We start from the raw sequence: 18975 nt of genomic DNA, 5'->3' as shown, positions 1-18975 counted from the left end.
AAATTGTATCAGTTTGAGTGATACTAGTAAAAAAATTTTCAAATTACAATTCAAAGCTTCATGATATCCAAGAAATTAGAAATTTCAAACCCTGAGAATGTTTGAAAAATAGAATTTCAAAGGTTTTTAGATTTCTGGTAAAAGTTTGATTAAAATGATAATTTAAACAATTAACGATCGCATGGAGCAGATGAACATTTTCACTCTGACAGCAAACTGTAAATAAAAGGGAAACATTGTTTGTTTTCATATTTTTTATTGGTTTTGTTTCGGGTGTTTCTTCAAGTCTTGATTAAACTGAAATAGAGTTTAAATGAGAAATAAAAGCTTCCCATTTATCACCTTTCATTTATTTTGAAACAATTTTCACTTATTTATTTCAATTCACTGAATTAAATAACTTTTAAAATAACATTTGGTGTAACCCAAAAAAAGAGGCAAAAACGACAGATAAATTGAAGCTATTACATTGTGCCATTTGTTGGTCTTTTAGTTAACAGAAAAAAAAGTTCAATACCAAGATTCAATTGCAACAGTCACATTAAGCTTTTGCATTAAATTGCACATTAATAACAATAACAATCAGAATAATAATTAAAAAGAAAAGGTTCAAGAAATTTTCATACTTTTGTTTTACAGAGAAAATTTTACATTGGAAAAAATATCTTCAAATAACATTTCATTGAACAACAAACATGAGAAGAAAACAAATTGACAGTTATCACGAAATCAAAGCTTAAAATTATTGTTGAAAATTAATGACAAACGACAAAATTTGTGATAACTTTACACTTTTGGCTCTCGACTGGTTCCTCAATATCGATTATAATTGGTAACCTTTGAATATTGAATTTCATCTTGCAAACTGTTATGAATAACAATGGATTTGATGGTTTCTTTCATTTGATTTTTTTCCTTCTTGTTTCGCTTTTCCCTGTCATGGCCAGAATCATCATCAATTCCTACCAATGGTACAATCAGCAATGGCTGTTGATGCATCAATAATCTGAGCTGTTATATCGTTTGTTATTGCTGAAGCGATATTTGCTGAAACCAATGAGTTACCATCATCATCACCAGAACCATCAACATGATTTATTTGACCAACATTGTTGTTTAATTTGTTTTCACAATTATCATTGTTGCTGCTGGTCGACTGATTCTCATTGGAATCACCTTCAGTCTCTTGCTCTTTCTCCTTAATCTTTTTCAACGCATTGGTAACAATACAAAGATCACCTTTCAACTCGGAAACCAGAGACATTATCTTTCGAGTGTTGCTCAGAATTTCAACTGATTGAGTGTATGGATTGTAACGAACTCCAAATGGACGTTTAATGGTAGCAGCAAAATCTCTTCAGGTAAAGGGCCAGGAATAATCATGAAGGAGAAAAAAGAAAAAGAAAAATGTTAGTTTAACCAAAAAAAAAGAAGAAGTAAAATGTTGGGGAAAAAAAGGTTTTAAAAAAACAATGAAAAACGTATGAAAATGTAGGATAAGAAATGATGTTTGATCGGCAAGAATACAAATAACAATCTTTAAGGAAACGAAATGACAAACATAAATGAATACCTTTATTGGTGAATGCAAATAATACACAGTTTCAAGCCTATTTCCTATTTCAAGGTTTCATTGAACAAAATGTTTCTCAGATAATATTGCTTTTTATGCATTTCCGTTTCTTCTTGGATAACCTCTCTTCTCTACCTTTTTGTAACATATTTTTCCTGCAAATTTGTTTTTCCAATTCAGTCACCATTTCAGGAATATTTTAAATTCAAAAGATTTTTTTTCCTTTACTTTCAATCTGAACATCACTCAAACCTCGAAAGGAAAACCCTTTTGTTTTTACATTTAATTTTCCTTTCGCTCTTCTTTCATGATTGACATTTGTTTTTGCAAAAAGTATTTTAAATGAATCGTTTTGTGACATCTGATTAAAGGACAGTGAAAGCCAATTGATATTTAGTAAACTTAGAAATGTTTAAATGTTCAACTTTGAAAAAGTTTGTATATTTGGTTTAACATGTTGAAAGGTTGAACAAAAAACTAGACTTGAAAAAGGAAGGAAATGATAACTTGATTAAAGCAGAATGAAAAAAATGAAGAACAAGAGAGTGAAGTTAATTTCCGGTTAAATTGAAAAGTGGGTTCAATTGGTTCCTATTTTATCATTATTACCTTTCGAGAATATCATGTTTCCAGATTGATAATTTTTTTCTTCAACTCATTTGTTTAATCGAAAAGAGAGAGAAAAAACTCGAAAACAAATAATCTAATGAGAACATGAACATTCAATGGCGACAAAATGATCTCGACTGTCAATAGATTTATTTATAGCAGGAAAGGAGTGAAAGGGTTCAATTTAATGACTTTTGTCTTTCATTATCAATCCATTTCAGCCTTAAGCCCATGATAAATGGAAATGAAGTGAGGTATGATTAGTAGAACTGCAAGTAAAACTCTTGTTTCTGAGCTTTTTCTCATGCGCCTGAAATTAATTGACTAGTTTTATCAACAAATGGATTATCAATGTAAAGTTGATTTGAAAATTTTTCAATTCATGCTTCGATCAAAATTTTCTCGAGTTAGACTTTTTGGAGACTCGAGAATTGCGTTGAAAATATTATCTAAAAGTGTTTAGAGAATTAGATAATTAGATCAACAGGAGTTTGAATGGTCTGACTGTTGAAGGTTTGTTTTGATTTTCAACTTTTTATTGATGAGACAAAATTTCAATTTCACATTGATGAGTTGCTTTTTGTTGTTGTTTTCAATTTTTGCAGGGTTTCGACAAATGATTGAACTACTGAGACGATAAAGCATTGTAATTTGTTGACTGTCAACCTTTTTTTTGTGACTTGGTGTGAGTGGAAACATTGTAACAATCGGAATGGTAGACTCACCTCATTTGTTCCTTGGCTTCCTCGAATGAATCTGTATAAAAATAGGCTTGTTGAAAGGTTGTAATCATGGGAGTCTGTTGACAAGTTATAGCTGGATCAAAAGGAAGTACACAAGCTGCCTCAGAAACTGAATGCTGTGTTTTTGTAGTTTATTGTTTAGGGTTCCCATTGAAATGAAAATTTGAGAAAAAAATGAAAAATAATTAAAATACAAAGATGTAAGATTAGTTGAGGAAATGCTTTGTTGTCATGTGAAGTTATGAGAAAAATTATTCATTTTGATAATTGAATAATTGTCAATATTTTTAAGATGAAGAACACAAATCTCGGTGGATTGAATTGAGATCAAAATTATATCAAGTCATCTTCAAGTGATTTTAATCGTAATTTTGTATCTCTTATGATTACTGGATTTGAAAGAACAGTGAAAAATTGATCGAAAATTAATCCTAGAACTTTTAATCAAACAAATTTTAAAAAAAGTCGGAAGAGTTGATATTTTTTTCCAGATTGAAAATCAGGAAGCAATTGAAAGCAACAGCTTCCCTTGAAAATTGTCAAAAACTAAAAATAGCTGAAATGCCTTTAAAAGACTGGAAGATTCAGAAAAGGTTACCTTACATTGAAATCTTTGCCTAGTTTGATCGTTTAATAACAACAATCAGTTTGGATTGAAACAATTTCTAGAATGAGTTGGATTAGTCTTCAAATCGATTCAATATTCAGTTTGGTTGAGTTGTGAGCAAGATTTGAATTTGGTTCAAAGTTTCATGAAAGGGTTTTCAGAATTATTGGAATAAGTGAAAGAAACCATCGACTATTGAAAGAAATTAGTAATTAAGTGAAAATATCCAATTCAGCGAGGAAATCCTCCCAATCCTAAGCAGTAAAATTGCTGACAATTTCACAGTAACCTGAGAATGGAAAACAGAAACCAAAATGTTCAACGAAACAACAAAATTTCAAACAAAATATCTAATCATTTCGTTCTTTCTAGAAAAAACACATTCATTAAAATGAAAAAAATCATCTTTGGTTAATATCGAGAAGAGTTGCTCAAAATCCAATCAAAAACTAACAGGATTAGCGTTTCAAGATTACATTATTGGATTTTCCCACAAATTAATGATGAAAATAATGATAATTTTGACTGAATAAGCTTTGATTAAACTTTGTTGAAACTAATCCAAAGAAATCAAATGAAAAACGAAGCGAAAATAATGAACAGTAAAAAAAGTCAAATAGCTACATTTGATATTTACTTTTTGTTGATGTTTTGATAAATATCAAATTGTTTCCACTGTTATTAGTTTTCGGTGGAGACAGTAAAAGCTATTTCTTATTTCAACATTTCATGATTATTGAGTTTCTTTTTGTTCAATAAATTTGTTTTGTTTCTTTGATGAAAAAAAGGCAAAAAACAAGACACAACAAATGATCAAATGGATAGGAATGAGGATTGATTAAAATTGGTAGACAATCATGCGTACCCAATGATAACCCTGACCTTCAACATGATGTTCATTAAAAGATGATCATTTTTGCATCAATTTACTTTTTCTTTGCATTAATTTGTTCCTAAGTAGATGAACAAATAAGAGAATTGAAAAAGCAAACTGTAATCAATTGAGATTTTCTTGCTCAACTAAATTGAAAGAAAGACTAACAGTAATCATCGATCAATACATTGTCATCAATTTAAATGGCTAATCAACACATGATTACAAAGCATTCCTAGACTGGATTCATCCACTTTCCTCCTGATCCTTTACCTTGAGTTCAGCAGCAGATGATAACAGACCAGCTCCATAGACTTTAAGTTCATTATCCTGTTTACAGAGGCCAAATTCAATGGTGAAAAAGTAACACTAGAAAAGGGAAAGAAAAGATATGATATTAGTAACAGTTCTGAATGTTATGAAAAACAGAATCAACTTTTCTTTCAAGTTGATACAAAGTATAATTCAAATTCATAGTTGAACGATTCGGATATTAAACTGATTCACATTAAAAAATACATTAATTGTTGGTGAGTTTGGTAAACATTTGGTTTAAAATATTGGAGAAAAAAATGAATCGATAATTTAACTCGATTCAATTTTGCCTTTTAAATGTTATTTTGAGATCAGAATCATCATGTCTGCTGAGTCAATTCAATCATAAAGAAACATTTATTTTGTTTCTTGATAACTTATTTCGTCTATTATATTATGGTTATCATCAAATTGTTGAGGTTATTTTTTTACTCTCATTTTATTATGATATTAATGAATAATAAATATAAAGATTTATTTGTCAAAAAATGAGAATATTTTCCTTCTCACTTGATTAATCTATCAAAATGATTATAATCATTGTCATTGTTAGCAATAAAAAAGTAGTTATCATTTGATTTTTTGGCTGAATTAAGACTATAAATAGATTGGATCTTAAGGGCTAACCAAAAGGTTGTGATTCTCGTTCAATTAAGCACAATTATCAAGAAAACATGTTTGTAAATTAGTTTCTTGATCTATCTTGGTAATCATTAATATTGATAATAATGAAGTTTCATGATGATTTGATCAGAGAAAAGGGTTTTTGGGCAAGTTTCCATTGTTATTGGGGTGTTTCAGTGTTTGATTGATCTCTGTTAACCATCGGAATTGATTAATTTCAAATGATTAATAGATTGATATGTAAATGGACATTTCATCAAGCAAGACTTTAATTAAGAATAATGTGAAATTAATTTTGAAAAAGTCAAATCTCAATTGATAAACAACCATTAATTAACATTTGTAAGTTTCCTTTAGTTAATAGTTTTTGTATAGCTGTTGTTGATCATCGAAAGGTTAAATTTGGAGCTTTTTTTGCAATTAAAAATTTTGATTACAAAAAAAGACTCAAATCAAAGGGAAACTGATTGAGGCTTGGAAGTTGGGATTGAAAACTAGTTATGAGTTGGAAAGGAAAAAATTGATTGAAGTAAATTGTTGGAAATGGATTACTTGGACATTTGGTTATAAATGGGTTCAATAAGATCAAGAAAAATGGTTTCTTCTGTGTTTTGTTTTAAATTACATAATCTGATCCTTATGATTAAGGTTGGCTTGAAATGTAAATTATATCATCAATTTGTCAACGAGAAACAAAAATGACCAGCTATTTGGTCACGCAAATAACAGCCTCAACAATAGACGAAGAAAAAGTGAATTTAGCCTTTTTCTTCGTTTCCTTTTTCACTCAACTTGACTTTACTTAATCAGAGATATTGACCAGTAATGTCAACGAGAATAAGCCTACAAAAAAGTATAACCATTTAACAGTAAGTTAGACGTTCTCCCTGACTCTGGGAGGAAGATGAAAATGAAGATGAAGTATCTTATATAAGATATAAGAAGGTGGAAAGTCAAGATGCAGAGGGTGAAAGAGTGAAGATAATAATGATGAAAAAGGCTTGCTTGATAAATGTAAAAAGTTGACAGTTAACCAGGGTGAAGAGGAGGATGATGATATTTTTTTACCGTAGCCAGCTTTTCAACTTCTTCATCACTGGCTCCCAATGAGGCTAGTCCAATCTCTTGTGAAAATTGAGCAAAACTTTCATCTGCTAGTAATGGACAATGTCCAAGGATTTCATGGCAACAGTCTGGTTCTGAAATTAAAAATTACAGTAAATTAGTTTCTTTTTGCGTTTGGCTAAAAATTTACATGAATGTTGGTAGTTTTGAGTAAATAATGATACGATTAATGATGCACATCTATTTGGATAAGATTTATTAGCTAAACATGGTGAGGTTGCAGACTATCTGAAATTTTAATACTCGAAATTTGAGGCGTTTAAATATTGAATGATTTTTCTGGGTTTCTGGGCTTGTTGTGAATATTGTCTGACAGTCGAGGTAAAACTGTGACACTGCTTTGCTTAATTATGCAGTCAGTGTTTGATTAGAGCTTAGTTTATGGTTTGGTAATGTATTACTTGATTGTTTGATTTTTGTTGTTGCTGTCGTAAGTAGTTGGTATTAATACTGCGTGATACTATTTCCAAACTTTCTGGTTAATTCATGTCTAAATGGTCTGACTTGGATTGATATTGTATGCATTTATTTGATCCAGGATTAAATAACCAGATTGACTGTGACATTAATCGATCAATATATGAATTGGTTTGCTGTGTAACCATTCACTTTAGAGTTACCTGGAGTGTAAAATGGATCACTTGAATGTCTTATGTATTGGGTACAGTGGAATACTCTGAATGCTAATCCAGCAAGAAAATCTCGCGCAGATAAATAGCCAGCAACCGGTCTTAACGTAAATCCAGTGCGATCTGTAATCAAGCGAAAGTTTGAAAATTAGTTAGATTGTGTGCAATTGAAAAGTGAAAGAGATAATAATAAAGCCTGCATTTGCAGCGAAATAATCAAATGCAAATTGGCAAGTTGAATAAAAAGAAGACAATACAAAAATATTTGTTGTGTAATGTAGTCTCACCAGATGGCAACACTTCAATCGAATTCAAAGAATCCATTTTTATGTAACTTTTTGATCGAGAATCTCAATTCCTAAGTCGTAATTAAAAAGATCGAGCCCAAGATGGGACGGGAATGGGAAGATCTTGAGAGATAAGTCCCGAATGTGGAGAAATTTCTTTGAAACTATTGGCTCAAATGATTAAGTGAAGGCCAAAATAATCGATTTATTGACTTTTTAGGTAATTCAATCTTTTCTCATGTGCAACCGTGATCCGTCAGATAATGGGAATAGACAGAATCAGCTTATTCTCACTATTCGTGGGTACTTAATTACGTTAGTCCATGAATCTCAATCTTGTTTAATAGATTGATTAAGCTTAAAATTTTCATTGTAAGCTGAATACTAGAGCTTTTAAATTGAAATTCATGAAAAACTATTAAATCGAATTCACAAAAAAATTGAAATGAAATTTGGGGAGATCCAAATCAATTTAACCCTTTTCCATTGAAAAATTATTCCAATTTTCTGGCACATCACTGTAGCATTAAAAGTTCATTCAGGTCGAAAGTTTAATAGATTGATTCCAGCTCGAATCACATTTTTCCAGGATCGATCTTCCGAGAAATTCTTCAATATTTTCTGTCATCCCTAATAGCGACAAATCCTGTTTGAAACTCTATTAGCGTGTGTTCAACACACATTTAGCTTCTCGTGTTTAGTTGCTCAATCGAACGGAGAAACTTACTCTTAAGAAACTGTGATATATCCTCCAATTGTGGTATATTGTCCTTTCGATAGCCACAGTATCTGATGAGAAGAGACAAATTTTTGTTGAACTCTTTGCAAGCATGTTTAGAGTAGAGTTTGGTTAATTCTTCAAAAATAATTCCCCATGTTTTAATTTCAATTGTTGTATATTCAACTCGAGGGACAGGATCACCGCTGAAAAGAGAGAAGATTCTTGATTATATTTTTGCTCATAATTTTGGTAAACGCAATTTGTGGATTGTGTCGTGTTTTAGACTTTTTCAGTTTGATTTGAGATGAAATTACACTCAAATGATTCTATTCTTACAACTATTGTTTACTATTATAATAAGATTGCTCATAGCTGCAGTTCTGTGATGATCATTAGCATAAGATCTTATTCATTGGTATAAAGCATCACTCTCTACTTATACAATTCATGTCAATTAGAATTGCATAGAAAGTTTGGAATCTACTCTTGGAATTCACCTTTTCTCAAGACGTCATATAGCTAATATGCATATAATACACTTTCAAATGTGTCGATTCACTTTCATCAACTTGATCAGAATATTTTCATTTCCTAATCTTAACACAATCACTTTTATTCTCAACTTAAGTTAAACTATTTTTACTCCAATTTCCTTTCTGTCTCTCCTGTCGTAACCATAACTACTGTTCATGAATCCTTGTGGTAATTGGTTAAATTGTATCATCGTCAGGAAATGGTAGTTATCTTGGCTCTACACTTAACAGAAAAAAATAAAATACCGATTAAATGAATATCATCTTCGAGTTCTCCTAAAAGACTTCAATTATAATGGAAAGGTGGATTTTTCCAACTTTAAATTTAGAGAAAAGATTTCATCGCAATTAACGAATACACCAATCTATTTTAACACTAGGTGTGTAACCTGTGATTCTCTTGTTCCAACATAAAAAATCATCAATTGTTGTCAATCAAAGAGCGCAACCAAGCATATTCACAGGTTTAATAAGGAGTGGAAAAACATCTGTATCAGGATTGGTAATAATTCTTGTCTCAAAGTGGCTTTAAACCTTGCTATTATCAATGCCTTTGTTCACAACACAATCCACAATCGGTGTAATAAATAATAACTTGATGAGGCTACATACTGTTTATAGCTGAAAGCAACATCAGCAAAATATTTCCTCCTTTCACGATAAACCGGATCTTTGAAACCCTTTAGATTGAAAGATTATCCATTTAGGCAATTTGGAAGAAATAAAGAAAAACACAAATGTAATCAAAGGATAGTATCAATTTCAAAGGAAAATATCGATGAAATAAACAAACCAGAAAATGAGCAACAGTTTATAACAATTATTGGAGACCAATTTGATCACTCACTATTTTATTTTCTTTTATTGAAGCTGTTAGTTTGATTTTTTTAGATGTAAAATATTGTTATTCAAGGTATTCAACTAGATTTTTACAAAAATTAAAAAAATAATCCCAATGTCTAGACATTAAGACAACTACTACAGTAACAGAGCTTAAAGCTAACATTGTCCGTTAAGCTTAACTCTTTGTTTTAACTGTTAACAGACATAATGGCGCCAGCTTTTTAAATTCAACTTTCTTTTTGTAAATCTTCTGGATCTTTGAGAGTTTCAATTTGTTGAAAGTTAATGATTAAAAATCAAGTTTCAAATGTTATTTTTAATTGTTTCAACAGCTAAACTATACTCTAATTTTGTTCAACGTAATCATTTCAATGTGAGTATTTTTTGTCTCTTTCTTTTTGCAATTTGGCTCTTTTCTAATGAATGTTATGTACTCTATTCAGTTTGGAGATAAAGACAACTCACCGGATGGTCTGCATCCAATTCGGATCCATACATGAGAACTCGATTTGACGAATAATCTAGTTCTGATATTCTTTTAGGAAACCAAGGCATTCCATCTTGAAGAATTTCTAAACGGAAAAGAGATGGTCAGAAATGGCGATGCAACAGAAATATAGAAAAAGATAAATTTTTTGACGCATTTACCATTGTCTATGGAAGCCTGTGACAACAATCGTGATTTACTTTTGCTGCGAGTAACAGCCCGATGTTTGGACCTTTCAAACTCTTCATAAGTACAGCAATCAACTTCATGTCTTTAGTAAAAGATGGTCAGTAAATGCAAAATAAACAGATTTAAAATTCAAAGTTACAACGGAAACAAGGACAGTGTTGAATATCATTTTCAAAGTTGATATAAATTTTTTACCTCAAATGGTGAAGAAGCTCATTCATCCGTTGAGAATCATCACAATCAATGTTAACAAAGATTTCATACTCTGATTCTCGACGTCGTGACTTTCTGGATTCGATATGGTGAACATTGATGCCCAATTCCTTCGGAAATACAATCAATTGGCCAAATTTCAATAAGCCTCAACTTCAATAACTAGTTCAAAGTGATGGAAAATTTTATTCAAAACCTCTTACCTGGAAAACCCGCAGAGCGCGAACCAGTCCACCAACTTGGTTGTGAAGTGAAAAAACCATTGCATTGGAACCAACAATATTTGCCTGACAATGAGTTGATTCAATTTCATTTGAATCCACTTTTTTCTCGACCAATGCACCTTCACATCCAATTTCTTTTTCTCTTTCCATATTTTGTAGCAATTTTTTTCCAATCTCACCATTCTGATCAATAACATCACAATTGGCCTTATTCTTCTCTGTTTCAGTGATAGTTTCTGTACCAAGTTCATCACTTGTCTTTTGTTTATCAGCAACAGTGACCTGCGTTGGTGGCTGTGGTGGCTGTGGTGGCTGTGGTGGCAAAGTACTGCTAGTAAGAGGGGGACAAGGTGATGTTGATCGATCACCACCAATCTCTTCATTTAACTCCTTTAGTCGTTCGTCTTTCTCGATGAAGATTTTTTTCTGTAAAAAGCGTATCACAATTTGCTGAAAAAATATTGTCCCAGGATAACGTGAAATATAAAGGTTCATCTAAATGTCATCAAAAACAAACTCAGGATTAAGGAAGGTGATGGCCAATTCAATTACAAGCAACAAAAGGAAACTCTGTTTCTTCCCTTTCTCTTGGAGCAATGAATATACTTTTAATGGTCAACTACAGAATGTATAATATACTAGGTCGATATGTTAATGGTGTTTTTCAGGAGTTTTTGTTTTGTTAAGGCAACGTCAAACTTTTAGTTTTGGTCTGAACCTTTTTGGCTGTTTTTATCATCCTCATTTTCATTCTCATCGTCATAATCATCATCATCATCAGTAATAGTGGCTCAACTAAAGGTAAGTTGATAATGATGTCGTTGGGCTGTCAGCTAAGAAATCGATCGAAGTGAAGAAGTGATTTTTTTCCCTCTCACTCTTTCATTCACTTTCACAGATTGTGTCTCAAGTATTCTGATAATTCGGTTAACTGGGAGTACAGTGAGGAGTTAACTGGAAGGAGGGAAGATGAGGTAAGAAGAGGAGGAGAAAGAGGGTTTAATGGATGATGATGATTCTTTGATGGAAAGTGAATTGTGGAGGTTTCTGTGGTGATAAGAAGGAATCATTGGGCTGTTTCGTTTTATCAGTTGGAATATTATTAGCATCATTTAAAGCCAAGGAAAAGGAAACTTTTATATGAAGCAAAACATTAACAGGTTACTTTTACTCATCATTTTCATCTCTCTTTGTTCGTCTTCCTCATCATCTTCGTCTTCTCATTCAACTTCGACTTCAATCTTCTTGTAAAGGTTAAACCTGTTGATAGGCGGATGATGATTCAAGATGATGATGAAGTTAACTTTCAATCTATGCTTCACTGAGTTTTGTCTCAAGATTGTCAACATAGATTGTTCATATTAATAACACTTCCAACTGTACCTGCACTTCATAATCGCCTCTCATTCAGCATAATATTATTTAAAAAAAGATCACATTAACGACTGTTAAATAATACATAAATTAATCCAAGACTCATTCATTTAGATAATCTTGATTAGGAAAAAAAGTAACAATATCATCAGAAAACTTAGAAAACTGAAATCAAACGATAGTCTTTGAATCTTAAGTGAATTGGAAGAAGCGGAAATTAATTTGATTTTTTTTTCTCTTTCCTTTTAGTTTTACATTGGCACGCAATTTACTCAATTATGTGGCTCTTTCATGATTACATGTGGCGATGAATATGAGAATTACGATTTAATCAACTTTTCTTTTAATTTTTCAATTTTGGTGGCTTGAGAAATGGTTAAACAAGTTTGTCTGTAAAACACATTGACTGGCAGTTAATTTGCTGATTAAATGCATTGTAAACATCTTGCTGTTGGTGATTGGCCTAATTGGATTTGACTTGAACTAATCTTGTCCTCTGAGTACTGTTTAGTTGATTTAATTAAGTTAATATTTTACTCACCTTTAAATCTTCTAGATAAGAGTCTGAGAAGTCAGGTAAACTGGCAACTGCTGGAGTTGAACAGCATCGTCGAGTTTGGAATCTATAGCGTCGTAAATTGTTCATTCTTCCTTGATTTTGATGGCAAATCTCACAGTTAACACTTTTCTGTTGATCAATTAGTTATTTTGAAACTATTACCAGTTACTCAACAAGATTAAACAATTTAAAGGGATAAGTTTGTTGTGGCGATAATTTGTTCGGTGAAGGAAGGACGATGCAACTTTGGGTTGAGCTATACACTATGGGCACAGGCAAGTTGAACATTTCACTTTGGGTTAGGGTTAATGCGCAACTCTTGATCAAAAAAAGTCATCTTCATTATTAACATTTTATCATTTTAGGATTTATAGTTTCATTTCATTGAGAGATTGATTCTGTTCCAACAATTCATTTCAGTCAAAAGTTGATGAGCAGTAATTAAATAACTGTCACTCTGTTTCTATGAATTCACAAAGCTGAAATATTTCGCCGTTCGGTTAAAGATCACTGATTGTCGTAAAAAAGAGTTTGATTTTTCTCTCATTCCATTCACATGGATCATTTACATGGAAAATTGAGACACAATTGATTTGAAAAATGAACTAATGGATTTTATTTAAGGCTTGTTACTTAGACTCTTGAATACTGTTGAACTCATGTCATCAAACTTGATTTGTTAGATCTATCATGATACATGATTTACTTAAATGATGAAAGTCTCTCATAACATCACCTAGAACCCGATTTATTTAATGCAAACACTTACAATCTGTTCATTGCTTTTATTAAATTGTCTTCTCGTCTTGATTTAAAAAATTTTCTCTATTAACAAATTGTGCGATTCATTTCAATTCTGGTTTACTTATTTCAAGTTGCTTTAAGATTGCTTTTTGTCTAATTTATGCTTTGCTGTGAATTATTTCTGTAAGATTTTTTAAATCTCACTATCTTTTATGGGTAAAGAATGTTAATTTATTAATTTAACAATTTATTAATAGATTTATTGATAAAATTTATAAACTATGAATGGAAAAGTTTTCATTTGTTTCTTTATTTAGGGTTTCAAGTTTGAGTTTAGCGCCACTACAAAAATGCTTTTTAGATCAGCTGTGGAAGGCATGTTGCAAATTGTTTACATTTTTCTGTGATAATTAAATGTTTTTTGTGGACGCAATTATTTTATATTGTTATTAATTGTCATCAATATTCACCTTTAGATGGGGAAAGTTAAAAATAATGAAACTAAATCAACCACATCCTTGGTACCACAATTAAAAGTCGACTGGCGGGAGCTTAGTAAGTTTTTTTTAACTTAATGCAATATTTTATCTTGATGATTGATTATCTTTCGTTTTGTTAATTTTTACCAATTTTATTTTTTAATAATTTTCTAGGACGTCAAAAGCAGAAGTGGAAGAAGGAAAAAGAGGACAAGAAAGCTTTGAAACAGGTGAAAGAGGAGGAAAAGAAAAAGGTTGAAGAGGATAACAAGAAGAAAGAAGAATCAGAAGGAATCCATTATACAATTAGCGTTGCCGTTCCTGGTTCAATATTGAATAACGCTCAATCGCCCGAGCTAAGGTCTTATCTGATAGGTCAGATTGCACGAGCCTGTGTCATATTCAATTGTGATGAAATTGTAATCTATGATGAATATGCTATTCCAGAAAGTTTGAATGACGAAGCCTTGAGGCGTGATAATAGGAGAAGATGTTTAGCACAAATGGCTAAAGTTTTACAATATTTAGAATGTCCACAATATTTAAGAAAACATTTATTTCCATTACACGAGGATTTGCAATATGCAGGTTGGTTTTGTTTTCACCGATTTCTATTCTGTCAGCAGTGATATGATTTTGAAAAATTATTGATCATCAAACTAACTAAAAAATCGTTTGCAATTTTATTATGTAGGTCTTTTAAATCCACTTGACACCGGTCATCACCTCAAAGAATCAGATGAATCACGATTTAGAGAAGGGATTGTCACCAACAGCGTTCACCCTGACAAAGGAGGTTGCTATATTAATGTCGGCTTAAAGAAGGATGTTTTCATCAAAGAATCGTTAACTCCTGGTTTGCGAGTAACTATTGAACTGGATACTGATCAATCATCAAAAAAGTTAAAAGGAAAACCAATTCCTCCCAGTGGACCAAAAGATCGAGCAGGTTTATATTGGGGCTACAGTGTTCGCTTAGCTTCGAGTTTATCGGATGTTATAGCTGAATGTCCTTATGATGGTGGCTACGATCTCACTATCGGAACATCAGAGCGAGGTGATAATGTGGATGAAAAAATCGATTCACTGCCTGATAATTTTAAACATTGTTTGATTGTTTTTGGTGGTTTAAAGGGTATTGAAGCAGCTATTGATGCTGATACCAAATATTCAAATATCGGTGACCCTCGCGATATTTTTCAATTTTATCTGAATACATGTCCGAATCAAGGATCTAATACCATAAGAACAGAAGAAGCCATTTTAGTCTCCTTAGCCGCCTTAAGACCTAAATTAATGAAACCAAATAAAAAATCTTTGACATAGATAACAATGGCATTAACTTATTGTTATTTAAAAATTTAAAACGTGATAATACGGACAAAATCAAAGGCAATTGTTCCTCTCGAAGAAAAAAAAGAGTTCTGATAAAGATTGACTCAACTTTTAAACAATTTCATAATTTTTACCAATGGCTAATACTTTTGTGGCTATTTATCACTAAATCGTTTATCAATTATTGAGTAGATTAAATGTAATCAAGCCAACTGAATTGAAAGATTCCCATAAGGTATATCGCTTTGTGAGCTTAAATCTTAATGGATGAATCATCCTACATTCGTGTTGAAAATAACAAAACCTGTAAGATTGTTAATCTTGATCTGGGGCAATACAAAAGGGGCATAGAGAGAGCTTAATTATGGCTATCTAGTGACCTCCCAATACAAGTTGACCATCTTGAAAGGCCAAAACTCTAGTTAATCAGTTTAAAAAAACTTGTTTTCCCCCAGCAACTTTATGCCATTAGATGTCGCTGTGTCTGACTCCAGTACTGAAATATTGAATAAAGAGTTGATTTCCAGTGTGGTGTTCAAATTTCATTGTTCAAATTTGTTTAATTATATATTCCAATTCTTTATCTTTTTCATAATTTCTTCGGTTATCACATCCTTAGCATGCCTTCTGTTTCAAACCCCAATAAAGTTGAAAAATCAACTTTATCTGACCCTCACCAAGAGCCTCTTTCCAAGGTTCAGCTCTTGGTAGATAAAAAGATCCGTAACTTAGAAAAGAGAAAGGTAAGAAAACACTTTTTATTTCTTGATTGTCACTAATGTCTCATTTTCATTTGGTTCGGTTGCTTAATTTCATTGTCTTCCATGTTAGTTAAATAATTTGTCAGTGTCTTCTTCAACATATATCAAGAGGTTTCATTTGTACCTTGATTTAAGTGCGTGTTCATCTTCTTTCTCTGTCTCTGTCTCTTTCTGTTTCTTGGCTCTTTTCTCTGCTTCTTTCTTTCTTTCCTTTCTCTTCCTTGACCGGGCAACATGGTTTTCTGACTTGAAAGATAGCTGAGAAAATTGGTGAGTATGAGAATCAGAAAGAAGTTTGAGTGTGAACAGAATAGGCGACAATAATTTTTTTTCAGGATTTTTAGTTTTACAATTTGATTGATTGCCTTTTTTCCGGCTCACATGGAGTGTCTTAATGATCAGCTTTATCTATAGCCAATCTAATCATAGTTTGAAGCAAACATTATATTCAGAGCTCGGTTTTCATACTTGTAGAAAGAATGTAAAAACATGCCGGTTATTGTGTTGCCTTGATCCTTTGTGTATTTCTCAAACCTGAAAGTATCTTTGGGTGTTACATTAGAACTGGCTTTTGGTATTTCTGCTTACTGATGTTTTTTGTCTGTGGGTGTCAATTATACCCTTACTTTGCTTGCTTATCCTCTGAGATTGCATTTGAACCTTTTGGACTTTATATTTTATTTTACGTTTAACTAATAAACTCATTTTTCTCTTTCTTTTATTCATAACAATTGAATCCAGTCTCGTCTGGAGCAGTATAGAGCTGAGGCTAAGTCCGGAAAGGAATTAAATCTAGACCAGAAGAAAGCTGTTAAAAGATATGATGAAGTCACTGAGATGTTGGACTTCTTCCGAGAATTCCAGAAAAATGTCCAATCTATCTTTGCTGATGTAAGTATTTTCATCACAACCCATTGTCACCATCAAATTTTTCAAATTAACTAAATTCTCTATTCTATTTTATTTAAACAGCATGCTAAGCAGATGAAAAAATTAGCAAGAAAAGAACGTCCTACTAGAGATCCTAAAGAAATAGAACGTTTAAGATTAGTTTTTCAATTTCAAGATTTACTTGGAAGTCTGAATGCTGATGTTAAAAATGATTTCTTGAACGGAACTAATGGAGCTACTGTAAGTTCAATCAACATCTATTTTCACTGTGCAATGGTGGCATTAACCTCTCTTTTTTCTGCTACAGCAAATTACCGAGGAGAAGCTTCAACATCTGGAAGAATTCAGCAAACTGATTGACTCTGAGAAAAATAAAGTTGATGAGACTTCTAATAAACCACATATTAAGACGGCAGAACGTTATTTAGCCTTGGTCGAAGGTGTTAGATCAGATGCGTTCAAAGGAACATCTTACAAGGAATTGAAAGAAACTTTAACTTCCATCAACGAATGTGGATATTTTAACGTGTCCGTTCAGAAGTCTGTCTCTATCAATCTAGGAACATCAGCGGTCAGTAAATCAAGTCTATCTTCTGCAACCAGTCAACCCCAGCAGCAGCCTCAAGTCGCAGAAAGTGGTAATATTTCTAGGGTAACAGACGTAGAGGAAATTAGTAGGCCCAACTTCGAGTCTAGCCCCATCCAACCTACAGTACCCAGTGATTCTCAAATACCTTCTAAATCTGATATCAGTGGAGGTAACAAATATCACCAGTCCCAACAACCTCAGCATCAGAATAAACCTAGGAATTCTAATTCCAACCAACCTGGTATGAACGAGATGTTATCCAATGTTGGAGGTCCTGGTTCAGTATCGAATAATACTGTCACTGCTGCCCCTAACAGTTACAATTTCTTGCAAGAGTCTCGCTTAGAAATGGAGAATGCACCTCATATGGACCCTGCTGTAGTCGCTATGGCACCTGTAGCTGGTACATATTCGACACCTTATGGAAATAATCAGAGTGTGGAAGCCTTAGCAGCACAATTTGCATCCACAGGTATTCCACCAATGTCATCAGTGACCAATAACATGACTAAAGGTGTTACAACCTATGAGAATGCTGGTCCAACACATCAACCTATACCAACTCAAACTTTCACTAACCAAAGGTTTACGGCCATGATGACTGGTGGGACTTTCGTGCAACCAGTTCCCATCGCAAATCCATCATTACTTGGCCTACCTGTACAATTAACCGGTCAATCCTTGGCCTCTCATCCGAGTGGCACCAATGAGCAAATGACTCAAAATCAACCTAATAATGATAATAACCAGAGTCATGGAATGAGTATTGGTAATATGTCTCAGAACATGTCTGGCTATGGACCGGAGGCTAACTTTACTCAGTATCAGGCTTCTCACCATCACGATAACTCTAATACTAGAATTAATCAAGGACCTAGTCGAGATAAACAACACTACCAAGGTGATGATAACGCTGCACAAGGTGGTTATGGGTCAAACTATGGACGATTCCGTCGAGGTGGCGGCCGTGGTGGTGGAGGTGATCGAAACGCTGGCCCTCCACGCTCCAACAAGTACAACTCTGTCAACGGTTACAGCTCCCGTGGACGAGGAGGTGGTTCAGGTATCCGAAGCTCTGGCAAACCTCAGGATAAACCCAAGAATGTCACTGATAATCGAAATGTTTCGAATCAATGGTCTTAAGAGTCCTAACCTTAACATCTTTTCCCCTTGAGTAATAACCTTAAGAATTCCTTTCTCACGTGAAAACCTCGTTTAATCGAGTTTTTCCATTCTGAGCCCAGCAACAACTCCGAATTCCTCTTCTATTGCTCTCTACCTTTTCTGGTTCCCTGATTTTTTTGAACTTACCCTAATTCAGTTTTCTTTCCCTCTTCCTCTCCTGTGCTCATTGTTCCCTTTTCAGAGCTTGATCAAGAAGCATTAAAATAAAAACGATTCGCTTTCAGTGAAAAAGAATAAAGTAGAAATCTGATTTGTTAAAATATTTGATTTATTAATTTTAAAATAACAAAATACCAAAAATGAGCTTGATTGCTCCAGATTCAATCTACTATTTACATGGTTTAACTTCAAGCGGTTGAAAGTTCTTAAATGTGTATACACACATGTATTGATACAGGAATGAATTTTAATCAGCCGTAGATAGAAATGCAACATTTGATTAATCAAACAATTGTGCGACAA

The 18975-nt window shown here is 32.7% G+C and overlaps 3 protein-coding genes across 3 annotated transcripts; 2 read left to right on the top strand and 1 right to left on the bottom strand.

Annotated features, from left to right (window-relative positions):
• Window positions 1–334: 334 nt before the first annotated feature.
• On the bottom strand, window positions 335–12782 carry LOC107363777 (tryptophan 5-hydroxylase 1-like). Its single transcript, XM_015931046.3, has 12 exons — window positions 12512–12782; window positions 10576–11022; window positions 10355–10482; window positions 10132–10241; window positions 9949–10055; window positions 9253–9320; window positions 8114–8310; window positions 7091–7222; window positions 6414–6544; window positions 4680–4775; window positions 2908–3041; window positions 335–1355 (listed from the first exon to the last, which is right to left on the bottom strand). The coding sequence occupies exons 1-12, from the start codon at window positions 12614–12616 to the stop codon at window positions 956–958; spliced, it is 2055 nt and encodes a 684-aa protein (XP_015786532.1). The 5' UTR covers window positions 12617–12782; the 3' UTR covers window positions 335–955.
• Window positions 12783–13675: 893 nt separating this feature from the next.
• Window positions 13676–15085, top strand: LOC107363710 (28S rRNA (uridine-N(3))-methyltransferase). The gene is made up of 3 exons (XM_015930978.3): window positions 13676–13828; window positions 13927–14340; window positions 14447–15085. Exons 1-3 carry the CDS (start codon window positions 13750–13752, stop codon window positions 15076–15078), a joined length of 1125 nt encoding a protein of 374 aa, XP_015786464.1. The 5' UTR covers window positions 13676–13749; the 3' UTR covers window positions 15079–15085.
• Window positions 15086–15592: 507 nt separating this feature from the next.
• On the top strand, window positions 15593–18773 carry LOC107363708 (uncharacterized). The gene is made up of 4 exons (XM_015930977.3): window positions 15593–15830; window positions 16590–16739; window positions 16821–16979; window positions 17047–18773. The coding sequence occupies exons 1-4, from the start codon at window positions 15708–15710 to the stop codon at window positions 18469–18471; spliced, it is 1857 nt and encodes a 618-aa protein (XP_015786463.1). The 5' UTR covers window positions 15593–15707; the 3' UTR covers window positions 18472–18773.
• The last annotated feature ends 202 nt before the right edge of the window (window positions 18774–18975 follow it).

Source organism: Tetranychus urticae, chromosome 2, assembly GCF_039701765.1.
Source record: "Tetranychus urticae isolate SD_2017Ah chromosome 2, NJAU_TeUrti_SD_1.0, whole genome shotgun sequence".
Lineage (NCBI taxonomy): Eukaryota > Metazoa > Arthropoda > Arachnida > Trombidiformes > Tetranychidae > Tetranychus > Tetranychus urticae.
The sequence above is the reverse complement of the archived record's forward strand: the minus strand, read 5'-3'. Positions and strand labels throughout refer to the sequence as shown.